General features: G+C 41.0%; 1 protein-coding gene across 2 annotated transcripts in view; it reads left to right on the plus strand.

Annotated features, from left to right (window-relative positions):
- Positions 1 to 221: 221 nt before the first annotated feature.
- FH (fumarate hydratase) overlaps positions 222 to 13,627 on the plus strand; it is a 32,388-nt gene continuing 18,982 nt past the window's right edge. Inside the window, exons 1-4 of one of the 2 annotated variants that reach the window (XM_030302638.1) lie at positions 222 to 374; positions 7,513 to 7,647; positions 11,094 to 11,204; positions 13,130 to 13,306. In XM_030302638.1, coding sequence (XP_030158498.1) covers positions 249 to 374; positions 7,513 to 7,647; positions 11,094 to 11,204; positions 13,130 to 13,306 — 549 coding nt within the window. In that variant the 5' untranslated portion in view covers positions 222 to 248. Of the gene's footprint in view, positions 375 to 2,191; positions 2,252 to 7,512; positions 7,648 to 11,093; positions 11,205 to 13,129; positions 13,307 to 13,627 lie in introns of those variants that run through there. The other variant, XM_030302639.1, reaches the window with a different exon arrangement.

Below are 13,627 nucleotides of genomic sequence, written 5' to 3' on the forward strand. Positions count from 1 at the left end.
AAACTTCCTTCCCCATAATTCCCTTCTCCCTAGTTTCCAATGAATCCGAGGGCTTCCAGGGTCCGCTCCACTACACGGAAGGTAAGCCCGCCCCCTCTCTCTTTACTGGCCATTCACGATTGGTCCCACCCCATCCCCTCAGCTTGATTGGATAAGAGCGAGGCGCCGTGGGAGGGATGTGTTCAGACAGCGGGCGTGGAGGCGTGGCCTCAACCGCCCCCAAATTCTACCCAGGCTCCCGGTGCACCATGTACCGCGTCGTTCGACTCCTCGCGCGCTCGCGTCGCCTCGTGCGGCCTCCCGGCTCAGCCTCAGCTCCCGGCCTCGGAGGCGTGCCGGTCCTCCCACTGCGGGCCCCGAACGCCGCTGGAATGGTGAGCGCTGGCCGCCGGAGCCCCGGCCTCCCCGCGGTGACCTTCAGCCCTCCGGCTCGCCGGCCCGGCAGGCGGGAGGGATTCCCGCGGCGTCCCGGCCGACCCCGGCCTGGGCCGCGCGCCCGCGTGGCGGGCTTCCGGGCCTCGTAGCGCCGCCTCCTCCCCGGGTGAGCGCGTGGGCAGGGGCTGCAGCCGCCGGCGAGGGTCCTGCGGGGACCCCTGGGGTGTGCCGTAGGGGCCCACCCCAGCCGCTCGTTCTGCGGCGATCCAGCCGGTGCGGAGGCCCCCACCCTGGGGCGCTGCCCTGGGGACTGTGCCGGGGTGGGAGGCGGGGGACGAGGGCCGCTGCCGCCCCTGCCCCTGAGCAGGCCCAGAGTTGATCGTCGCCCCGGACCTGCGGCCGTTTATCGCCACTGGGCGGTGAACTTCTTTCAGGCCTCGGGGTGGGGTTGAAGGTTCTTGGGAACTTCAAAGGTTTTACTTTTCACGAAGTTGCCAATTTTGGTAGGCTGGCGATGGTTTTCCCCACTTTTGTAAAACCTTGAAATTTGTTGAGGGGGACAGAGTGTCCTTAAGTATGTTAGGGAAGATTGGATGGGATCTAACTGTAGCTGAGTCAGTATTTTTTAATTCAGAAAGACCAAAGGAACGTAAAGGTCCAAGTTCAAGTCCTTTGCTTTTTCGAGTGTCACCTTCAGTAGTTTGGGCTTTGACGAGCATTTTAAATACATAGGCGCACGCGTATTGGTAGGAGGAGTTTGGGGAATAAGTGGTAGTTTAGTAAGAGTTACAGTTCTGCACAAGTTCACCGTGCTGTAGTATGAGCTCTGCAGTCAGAGATGTGATTTCAAATCCTACTCTGCTGCTCAAAGTTCAGATTTGGGGCAGCTTGTCTTTGTGCCTCAGTTTCTGCATGTAAAATGGAAATAATAACAGGTACCCAGCAAGATTGCCCATGTGAAAGTACTTTGACAGTGTTTGGCAAGTAGTAGGTGCTCATTAAATAAATGCCTCCATCCAGCATATTTCAAAGGCCCAAGACATGTTCTGAACTGTGAACTTTAAGATAATTTCATGGCATTACTGTACTTGAAACTACAAAATCAGGGGTGCTTCATATTCCTGCAGTTTCCTGCTCTAATAATTTTAGTGCATTTAGAGCCTTTAAAACATTTATGTATTTTTTACTGTTTTGTAAAAAGGGAATTGGCGGCTGGAGAACTGAATCTGTCCTGTTATAAATATTGAAAAAATAGCACTGCCTTGCTTTTTTAGTGTTGTAATGTTAGCTAAGATCAAATGGAGATAGGATTCCCCCCTCCCCGGTAATTCCACATCTATCTTTTGCCCTGTAATCTCAGTTCAAAATCTTTGTGTTGATTTTATTGAAAGCTTTTTTTTTATTGCTACTGTTGAGAATTTACATAACCATAAATGCCCTAAGTTACCTTGTATCCAAATGAGCCATAAATGTTCATCCACTAGGAAGATAGCATTTATTGAATGCAGCCTGTGGCACCTGAGTCCTGTGAAAAAGACAGTCACTACAAGCATAAGATAATGCATTTATTGAACACCTGCTATGTATCAGGCCCTTTGAAAAAGACAGTTGCTACAAGCATAGAGTTTAGAGACTACTGGGGGTGTTTAAATAAGAAAAGAAATGATGCACAGTTAATAACAATGTGATAAATACTGCCTTGGAGAAATAGCACAGTGAGAGTGAGAACATGTAGTGGAGACCAGCTTTGACAGTGCCTTGCTGGCATGGTGGATGGAAAGCCCCACGTCTTTTAAAGTTTCTTTTCTGTATTTCCTTAATGGTCTGCAGGATGGTCATGAAGACTGGAAACAGATTATATCTTCTATATTACAATGTAAGATCAATAAAACAGTTATTGTATATTTGCCAGTATTGCAAGACTTTATGGTCACCCTGTATTTTAAGTTGAGCCACAGTTTTCCTGAAAGAAACTTAAAACCCAAACGCTGTGAAGTCAAACTTTGGATTTTTATCTTTGGAGGTTGTCCTTTTACATGAGAAATGATTTGGATTTTCTTGAACACTGAATATTCTTTTAAACCACCTGAAACTGAGAATCTGAAAGACATTTCTTTAGAAAGTGCCATGGTTTAGTTAATGGTTATCTTACACATGCATGTGCAGGGGGACATCTTAGAGGCTCGAGGCCTGTATTTATTGACTTTTCTGGTTTAGACTGGCATGCAAATTTTGAGACCATTTCATCAATTTCTGAGGTTCCTGAGTTAGTGGCTGCTAACAGTACATGGTATTTCTGTGTCTTAATGGCAATAAGCCTGCAGAGAACAGGACCATTACCCTTCATGTTTCTCCAGAAGGGGGGCTGATTTTAAATGAGCACAAGCCTCACAGGAACCATTGGGAAGTCACACTTTGTGTCTGCCTCATGCCCAGCTGGTTAAACTCTTTATTTTTTTTATTCTTTTTTTTTTTTTTAATTTTTTTTAACGTTTTATTTATTTTTTTGAGACAGGGAGAGACAGAGCATGAACAGGGGAGGGTCAGAGAGAGGGAGACAGAATCTGAAACAGGCTCCAGGCTCTGAGCTGTCAGCACAGAGCTGACGTGGGGCTCAAACTCACAGACCAAGAGATCATGACCTGAGCCGAAGTTGGCCGCTTAACCGACTGAGCCACCCAGGCGCCCCTGGTTAAACTCTTTAAGCCATGGTGTTAAATACCTGAAGTGATAAACTGCCTTCTGCTAGAAACTCTCTGAATTATGGCATAAGAAGGCATGGTTTTCAGAAATGCTACTTTTTTGTAACAGTGGATTATATGAATTAAAAACTTCTATTTAAGAGATGCTATTCATCACTTCATCCTCCAAAGCACTGATAATTTTCAATTATTTGAGGATGAGCATCCGTTCTCTTCATGCCCAGGCCACTGGGAAGAGATGATGTATGTGATAATGTGGAAGATTTTGAAAACCACACGAGTGCTTTTCAGACCTCAAGTGCACTCATAGGTAGATGGTGGAATCAGTGTAGTGGGTAACTACCAGTATTATTATTATTATTATTATTATTATTAATATTTTAATAGAATGGCATAGAATGGAAAATACGGGTGTGTAACATACTGTTTCATGAAATTTTTGTTTCAGCCTTGTGTGCGTGTATGCACGTGTTTATGTATGTACCGGATCACTGTCGGAAGATTTTTTTCTGTGGGTTATTATTGTAAAGAACATTTGAAAGAATGTTTGAAGAGACCTGGCAGTTACCTGGTTCGTTGTTCCCCTATCCATATACATATGGATACATATATAATCCATATATATGGATACATATATCCATATATATATATGGATATGGATATATATGTGCTTATCTAACTGATGCTAACTCCACATAAGCATAGCCTCTTCTGACAGTTTTTCTCTAATTCCTGGTGCCTTTCAAAGTGTTTTACAGCATTGCTTCAGTTTCTGTTCAACAAATGGATGCAACCTATATATTTCCTGGGGTTAAATGAAGAGATAACTGTTTGGCTTTTTGGAATGGTTTGTTATTAGCTAGCTAAGCTGCTGCAGACGGTGTTTATTGTTGCAAATTTGGGATGTTTATTTTTATTATAGGGACAGTAAGCATATTTTTGGAAGTTTTTGCTGAGATTATGATTTTGGCCATGATTGACTTCTGTACTTTTCTAATGATCACTGTCAGGATCCTAGAATTTGATTAGGTTGTTGTTTCTTGATTTGGAATACAAAAATTGTTAAGGTTTAAGCTGAAGAACATGGTAAAATCTATTCGTCTAGATCTTTCAAGTAACTTTTAATGGATCTGAGTTTCATCATAGCAACCAGTTATTTAGGGGGCAAAGATACTGCTGTTTTATGATGAGAATTTAATAATTTCGAAAATTTTTTTTTTGATGTTTATTTATTTTTGAGACAGAGACAGAGCATGAATGGGGGAGGGTCAGAGAGAGGGAGACACAGAATCTGAAACGGGCTCCGGGCTCTGAGCTGTCAGCACAGAGCCCGACGCGGGGCTTGAACTCACGGAACGCGAGATCATGACCTGAGCCGAAGTCGGCCGCTCAACCGACTGAGCCACCCAGGCGCCCCGAGAATTTAATAATTTTGAAGCAGAAAGTGGTGATGTAAATCTAAGGGGTTGAACCTGATTTCACAAGTGACTGATGGAAACCATTCTCCTTTTAGAGCTGGCATCTTGTTGCTGTCTCCTAACAAGGTGATGAGAAGAAGAACACTGAGTTTATGAGTTGAGCGCCCCTGCTGTCATTGCTAGTGTCATCCGGTCAAAGTATACTTTAACATACGTGAAGATTTATTTAGGCTACCCAAAACAGAGATCGTAATGCAAAATATTTTCATTAGTGCTTCGGAGATACAGAGCCCCAGGTGCTTTGGGTCTACAGGGTAGGAAGCAAGTTACAGTGATGTATAGTGGTGTCAGTATAACCAAGCTCTGTTAGAGAAAAATCTAACCACACATGTCCACCTCTTATTCTTCAGGGTTAGGGGCACAACTCAAGGCTCCGTTGTGGCCAGTCTGGAGTTACTCCCTCTGTGTCTTGGCTTACGGAAGTAGTAATAAAAAAGTAGTAAATCCAAACAGCTTTTGGGTTTTACCAGTCCAGGCTTTGAGGGTTTCAGGTCTTTCCCCTTGCTAACTGGGTGATCTCCTGAGATTATTTAATCTCTCCAAATCTCCAGTTCCTCTGAGGTGCAGATGCAACAGCACAGTCTCCTAGAGTGATTATAAAAGTCAGATAAAGTGATGCTTGATAAGAGTTTGCTGCATAGCACACTGAATGCTGAGGTGTGATTATTTTTATTAGCTGCTGCTTCTTACTGGCTTAAGCTAGTCCTCCTCAGACTTTTAGACAATGGAAAAAAATGTACCTCATTGGTAATACTACTATATGTCTACATAGATACAATGATACTTTTCTGTTTCTGCAATCCAAAAGGCTTTATAACATATAAAGGGTTTTGTAAATCTGTCTAGTCCCAGGGTATAACTACAAATTACGTTTTTCTTTTTCAGAGGACTGTTAGTAAAACAGAGTTACTTGGCTAGGAATTTTTAAATCTTTTGAATCATCTGACCATGTTTATTTCATAATTAATGCACACTAATTAAAGCTCTGAGTATCTCTCTGGAGTCTCCTTGCTATAAAGTATCATGTAAATTCCAACTTTTTATTATTTTACAGTAAGTCTTTTTTATAGTATTCTAAAATATTTGTTGAGCAGTTGTTAACTTTTTATTAGTATAAATATATATATTTTTTTATTTTTTATTAGTATAAGTTGATGTACTTGATAGAATCTTGGAGTCTCCATAATAGGGACTTGGGATCATGGGTTCTTATTCTGGGTAGTGGATTGGCTTCAAGATACAAACTCTCTAAAATCATATGTAAGATTTTGCATACAGTATATGTATTTGTGTTCATTTTCCTAGAGAAAGGATCCATAGCTTTCCTCATATTCTCAAAGGGTTCCATTGCCCTGAAAAGGTTAAGAACTGACCTAGCCCATCCTCCCTTGTCTGTACATTTAATTTATAGATGAGAAAAGTTGACTTGTTGAAGGTGACACAGCTACTAAGTGGGGGGCTGTCTTGACTGCAAAGCCTGGGCTGTTCATATTGCACTCATCTATCTGTCATGCCTGGTATTTGTAGACCATGGCTGAGCTCTGCTTCAGTATGTAACATTTACAACCTTTAAAGTATCATTTTTAGGCCATTTTCTAAAGTTTCCTGTAAAATAAAGATTAACCCAAGTACTGCACATTGAATTGGTCAAAGCTTTTCCTACAGGAGATATACTTCTGAACTGGAAAAGATAATTATTTTTACTTCAGAGTCTTTATTTAACCTCGGCATAGCATGTGAATTCTACAGTCTGTCTTTAAAATCTGCAGTATTTGCAAATGATATCTGATAAGAGGTTAATGTCCAAAATATATAAAGAAGTTACACAACACCAAAAAGCCCAAATAATCTGATTGAAAATGGGCAGAGGACCTGAATAGACATTTGTCCAAAGAAGATGTGTAAATGGCCAACAGAGACATGAAAGGATGCTCAACATCACTAATTTTCAAGGAACTCCAAATCAAAACCACAATTATGTATATTACCTTACACCTGTCAGAATGGTTAGCATCAAAAAGACAAGAAATAAGTGTTGGTGAGGACGTAGAGAAAGAGGAACCCTTGTGCACTTTTGATGGGAATGCAAACTGGTGTGGCCACTGTAGAAAACAGTACGGAGAATCCTCAAAAACTAAAAATAAGGGTACCATAAGATCCAGTAATTCCACTACTGGGTATTTACCCAAAGAAAATGAAAAAAATTCAAAAAGATAGATACACCCTTGTGTTTATCGTAGCACTACTTACAACAGCCAAGATACGGAAACAGCCCAACTGTCCACTGATAGACCAGTGGATAAACAAGATGTGATATATATACACAGTGGAATATTACTCAGCCATCAAAAAATGAGATCTTGACGTTTGCAACATGGATGGACCTAGAGGGTACTATTCTAAGTGAAATAAGTCAGAGAAAGACAAATACCATATGATTTCACTTCTATGTGGAATTTTAAAAACAAAGGAATAAACACAAAGCAGAATCAGACCCATAAATACAGAGCACCAACTGCTGGTTGCCAAAGAGGTGGGGGATGTGGGAGGTGGGCAAAATGGGTGAAGGTACAGGTTTTCAGGTATGGAATGAATAAATCACCAGAATAAAAGGTAGGGCATAAGGCAATAGTCCATGGTATTGTAATAGTGTTGTGTGGTGATAGAGGGTAGCTGTACTGTGGCGGGCACAGCATGGACATAGAGTTGTGGAGTCATCATGTTGGACACCTGAAACTAATGTGACATTGTGGGTGTCAACTGTATCCAAATTGAAAAAAAAAAATGACAAAAAAATTCTCAAGAAAAGAACTGGGTAGTAGAATGAGAATCCAATGGGATTTTTTGGTCTTTGTGGTACTTACTAAGGTTTCTTTTCCCTTACAGCTGACAAGGTGTTATTGCTTTGATACTCGGTTTCTTTTTAAGCTATAATAGCGTCTTATTTTTCTCTTTAGGCAAGCCAAAATTCCTTTCGGATAGAGTTCGATACCTTTGGTGAACTCAAGGTCCCAAATGATAAGTATTATGGTGCCCAGACTGTGAGATCCACGATGAACTTTAAAATTGGAGGTGTGACGGAGCGCATGCCAGTAAGTGGTTTTGTGGAAGTATTGGCTTTATTCAAATGAGTCACTTTACTCTATAAATAAATACTTTACAGAGTTAAAACATGAAGTTATTATGTAACTGGCTTTGTGAATAGTAAGATATTTCTCTTTAAAATATCAAAGACCTTTTTGAACTTTAATACTATTATTTTGAGCTGTGACTTTGAATATTTTAGAGCTTTATTTGATAGAACTCAGTGACTTGTCTTTTTATTCTTGCTGGGATTATTCAGATTTTTACTAGAATTTTACAGTTTAAACATTTTTAGTTTCAATAGTTAATTTTTTAAACTGGTTTAAAAGAAAACATTTTTCTTCAATATTATATTTTCTATCTTTCTTGGTTGCAGTTTCTAGGAAAGCATACACAAATACATAAAAATATTCTTCTTAACCATATCTGGCATATAATAGGTAATATATAAGTATATGTTCATTGCTACACGAATGATTGATTAGAAAACTTTCTACCACGTTTCGCTAAATTTAAGATGACGTCAGTTAGAAGATACACCATTATGTAGCCCCAGAAAAGAAAGGCTGTCAGAGCTGTGACGTGTCATTGATGTGCCTTGGTTTCAGAGATGTCAGAGTGTGAAAAGAACTGAAGGAGTAGATTACCTGTGTTACTGGAGCCCATCTGCACTAAGAGCACTAGTCGGTGCCACAGTGCAGGATAGGATGGGAGCCTAGGCGTAGCCAGCCTTCCTCCGGTGAGATATGGTTTAGTAGCTGTCTTCTAAATACACTTTTATCATTCGATAATTTTAACTTCCATGTGGAACTTCAACCCATTCCTAAGCCTTTACGACTGAATCTTTGACAGGCTTATACAACTTTACAAGTGGCTGCAGTTGACTCTTCTTTGAGGAAAATCTTTTTTTGTCATTGTCACTGACAGCTGTCTTGGTGATGAGGTAAACTCGGGTCAGACCACGTGGTTAGGCGACAGAGGGTAGCAGCTGATCCTAAAATATCCTCATCTAGTTCAACTCTTGGGATTAAGGAGGTCAGTCCTAATCAGTGTTGGTAGGAGTAAGCGTGTCACTTCTTTTTTTTTTCTTTTTTCTTTTTTTTTTTTCTTCAACGTTTTTATTTATTTTTGGGACAGAGAGAGACAGAGCATGAACGGGGGAGGGGCGGAGAGAGAGGGAGACACAGAATCGGAAACAGGCTCCAGGCTCCGTGCCATCAGCCCAGAGCCTGACGCGGGGCTCGAACTCCCGGACCGCGAGATCGTGACCTGAGCCGAAGTCGGACGCTCAACCGACTGCGCCACCCAGGCGCCCCTTTTTTTTTTTTTTTTTTTTTTTTAATTTTTTTTTCAACGTTTATTTATTTTTTTGGGGACAGAGAGAGACAGAGCATGAACGGGGGAGGGGCAGAGAGAGAGGGAGACACAGAATCGGAAACAGGCTCCAGGCTCCGAGCCATCAGCCCAGAGCCCGACGCGGGGCTCGAACTCCCGGACCGCGAGATCGTGACCCGGCTGAAGTCGGACGCTCAACCGACTGCGCCCCCCAGGCGCCCCAGCATGTCACTTCTTAATGGCCCTGCTTCAGGCGGCGAGGGATGGGGTTCTGGGGGGCGTGATTGCCGCTGCTGCTGCAGAGACTGGGCAGCTATGCACATGACACGTCTGTAAAAGGTGGACTTGTGGGGTATCTGTTTTGTCACGTTTTGTTTCATCTCAGTTAAGATCCTGAACTTTTAAAAATATAAAGCAGACGATGATGTGCCCTGACCTGAGTAGTACGAGTAAACCCAGCCCTTTGCCCCTGAGGTCCAACGGAAAACAAAACCAAAAAAGATCATGAACTTCCAATGTGAGTCAATTAAGAATAATGAGACCCTTCTTTTCTCCCCAGTGTCCTTTTACCATTTTATTGTAGTAGTGTTCGGTGAAACTCTGCTGTGACCCTCTTTCATTTTTACGAGTCTGTACACACTGGGGTGAGTCACTTCATTTGGGTGGCCAGAGCTGACAGGCTGTCACTTATGACTTTGGCAGTAGTTTAAGCCACCGCCAGTGTGCTCCTGTAGAAATTTCAATTCCCATCTGTTTCATGTTTTTAAAAAAAATTTTTTTTTATTAGGTTTATTTACTTAGAGCACATGCATGAACAGGGGAGGGACAGAGAGACAGTGAGAGAGAGAGAATCCCAAGCAGGCTTTGCACTGTCAGTGCAGAGCTCGATGCAGGGGGCTCGATCTCATGAACCATGAGATCATGACCTGAGCCAAAATGAGAGTCAGATAGATGCTTAACAAACTGAGCCGCCCAGGTGTCCCGCATCTGTTTCAGGTTTAAAGTTTTTAAGTTTCGAATCCTATGTGCCATTTGTCTCTATCTCATTTGGGTAGAACACTAAAAATGTTTTAATTTTAGTTTCTTTGAATTCAAAATAGAAAAACTCTTTAGTTATTTCCTTTTCAGTTTGCCCCTCAGTGTATCCTCTCTTTGGCCCAGGTTTAACGTGTCCTGTTCCTTCCTTTGTTTTTTTTTTTTTCACCTTGATTTCCCTTGAGGACTGTAGCTTCCATTGTGCTATTCCTTCCTCTTTTCCCCACCCTTCCTTTCTTGCTTGCACTCTTTCTCCCTTCAAACCTGGTATGGAATCCAGACTGCCGTCTGCACTGTTAATTTTGGCAAGAACACATAATTCTTTCATCTTACAAAAACCAGATATCATTTCATTAAAACGTCATTAAAAGTTACTTGGTTTCATCCCTTTAAATTTGGTGAGGTGATTCCGAGCTGGAAGTGAAAAGATCTGCAAACTGAAAGGGTTTGAAATTCAGTTAGATGTATCAGTGTGTAGTACCCTGGGCTTGAAGAAATATTCAATGACTTACAGGGTGTCAAGCCCTGAATAACTAGAATATCATGCTTTTTGACTTCGGGATGAAATGATACCCACTTAATAACTGGCCATTTAAAACTTATTGGCAGTTAAATATTGCTTTTATTTTTATTGCTTTTAAAGAGAAAAAAGAAAAATAATGAGGTGGTATGAGATCCAGTGAGGGAAAATAATGGTGCTTGCTGGTGAAATGATTGAGCACCGTTTGTTTTTATGTATATAAACACAATATACTTTGTAAATACACAAAATAAACATATATACATTATAACATATTATAAAAAAGCAGAATGAGTGGTAGGTACATTGCATATGTGCACGTGTTTGTGTGGAGGGAGTACACACACGTGTAAAACGAGTCAACATACTTGCTTTTGTTTGGTTCCCTAAACAGATACATGTGAATCTGGTCCATTCCACGCCTGTCTGTCTGTAATCCTATGTTACTGCAGTGTTGCTTCAGTTAGCGTTTACTTAGTTTTTGCACTTGCATAAAATATTAATCTTAATTTTTTATGCCAAACAAAACTTGATAATTTGAGATGTTTTTCTGATTCGTTTTAGATCCCAGTTATTAAAGCTTTTGGTATCTTGAAGCGAGCGGCTGCTGAAGTAAACCAGGATTATGGTCTCGATTCGAAGATTGCTAATGCGATAATGAAGGCAGCCGATGAGGTAGGAGCCCATAAGTGTGCTGCTTACGCAGTGGCATCAGGCCCCTTGCGTTTACGAGATGCTGTCAAGCCCGGGCGGAGGAAAGGGCCACTGAGTTCCTGAGTTAATGAATTTCAGGGTAATGTGGCAGCCTTCTTGTTTGGTTAGGATGAATATTAATATGGTGCTTAAAATACTGTTGCAGAATTTCTGGATGATCTTATGCCTTTTTAATTCTCTTGACTTTTCCTTTTAATTTATATAATTTAAAGAAAACTTGAAGAGGCGGTGTTAAACTTACAGATTTGACTTTTTATTTTATGTATACATGATTCCTTTTAAAACTAGTTGGTTATTTGGTGATGATATGTATGGAGATGTAATGTCACTAATCCACTTTTCATGTAATCTTAAGGACATAGTCAGAGATAACAGTTAAAAAACTGTATATATAGTGGTGTTCATTGCAGTACTATTTATGATGGTAACAAATTAGACTGTATCCGACATAACAGATGCTTATACAAGTTATATTGTGAGGCGATAGAAAATTGGTTTCTTGAAGAATGTTCTAGGATAAACCTAGCATGGAAGAAGTATGGGGTGGGGAGAGTAGCAAAATATGTATTCATTTATTTTTAAAAATTAAAAAATATTTTTTTAATATTTATTTTGAGAGAGAAGAGAGAGAGCATGAGCAGGGGAGGGGCAGAGAGAGGGAGACCCAGAATCTGTAGCAGGCTCCAGGCTCTGAGCTATCAGCACAGAGCCTGACATGAGGCTTGAACTCATGAACCATGAGATCGTGACCTGAGCCAAAGTCAGACGCTTAGCCGACTGAGCCTCTCAGGTGCCCCTAAATAAATATATTTAATGATCGTAATTGTGTGCCGAGACTCACTGTTCCTGAGGGGTAGGGCTGTTGTAATTTACAACGTTTTCGCTTCTCAAAATGTTCCACACTGATCATCTATTATTTTTATATAACTAGGAAAAAAGTTTTACTTTAAAATGAACTAATTATTGGGGCGCCTGGGTGGCACAGTCGGTTAAGCGTCCGACTTCAGCCAGGTCACGATCTCGCAGTCCGGGAGTTCGAGCCCCGCGTCGGGCTCTGGGCTGATGGCTCAGAGCCCGGAGCCTGTTTCCGATTCTGTGTCTCCCTCTCTCTCTGCCCCTCCCCCGTTCATGCTCTGTCTCTCTCTGTCCCAAAAATAAATAAACGTTGAAAAAAAAAAAAAAATTTTAATGAACTAATTATTTAAGGTGCTAATTTTCTAAGGTGCATGCTGATTTTTTTCAAGCTAAAATCATTCTAGAAGCTGAAGTTAACCACTAACTCTCTTAGAGAGCTTATAATTCAAGAACTGACACATAAAAATATGACAGAAGCAGGGACAGATCTGGACTGTGTGTATGTCTCTGCACTTGGCAGTTGCTACTCATTGGACATCTGCAGTGAAGTAACTATCGGCGAACTCATTTTCAAGTAATTCGTTCATTGTCATGCTGACTCCAGCTGTAACATCTGTTGGATGTTCCCGCTGAGCACTGCAGTCCGTGTACCTAAAAACTTACCACATGTGCCAGCCTTTACAGGTGGCCCTATCTGGATGTTATTAGAAGAGGCAGTTGGAGATACAGAAGAAAGATAGCTTTGATTCAGTTTTCATTTGGAATCCATGAAGTTGCATCTTTCAGAATAGATGAAATTTTCGTTTTATAAGTGGCGGTGGTTGGAACATGGGATCCTGAAGCTTGGACTTCCTGGACAACCACAAGCTGTGCAGCACCATCTGAAAATCATGTAGCATATGAGAGAAGTGGGCATCTTTAAATAGCACTTTACAGGCGATCACTTACTTGTAGTCGATTATGGTAGTTTACGTGAATATTGAATACTGCTTATTTTTAAAAACTCATTTCTTAAATTTCTTTTTCTGCAGGTAGCTGAAGGTAAATTAAATGATCATTTTCCACTTGTGGTATGGCAGACTGGATCAGGAACCCAGACAAATATGAATGTAAATGAAGTCATCAGCAATAGAGCGATTGAAATGCTGGGAGGTGAACTTGGTAGCAAGAAACCTGTGCATCCCAATGATCACGTTAATAAAAGCCAGGTCAGTGGACCATCTCCTCTTTTCTTTGTTATAAATTGAAAAGAATACCTGAGATTATTCTTGTAAAACAGGCGTTAGCTTTTTGGCGAAGAAGCTTCGTTTGGCTTATATTCTTTAGTAGAAAGGACTTCTTACATGGGTTCTTATTTCTTTTAAGAATCTTGGGTCTATGCCTTAAACTTCATAAAAATCCCTATTAGGACACCTGAATTTAGTGTATGTATATTTGTATTGTTTGGTTTGTTTGTTTGTTTGTTTATTAATGTGTATTCCTATTTGAGAGAGAGAGAGAGTGTGAGCAGGGGAGGGCCAGAGAGAAAG

This window comes from Lynx canadensis, chromosome F1 (assembly GCF_007474595.2).
Source record: "Lynx canadensis isolate LIC74 chromosome F1, mLynCan4.pri.v2, whole genome shotgun sequence".
Lineage (NCBI taxonomy): Eukaryota > Metazoa > Chordata > Mammalia > Carnivora > Felidae > Lynx > Lynx canadensis.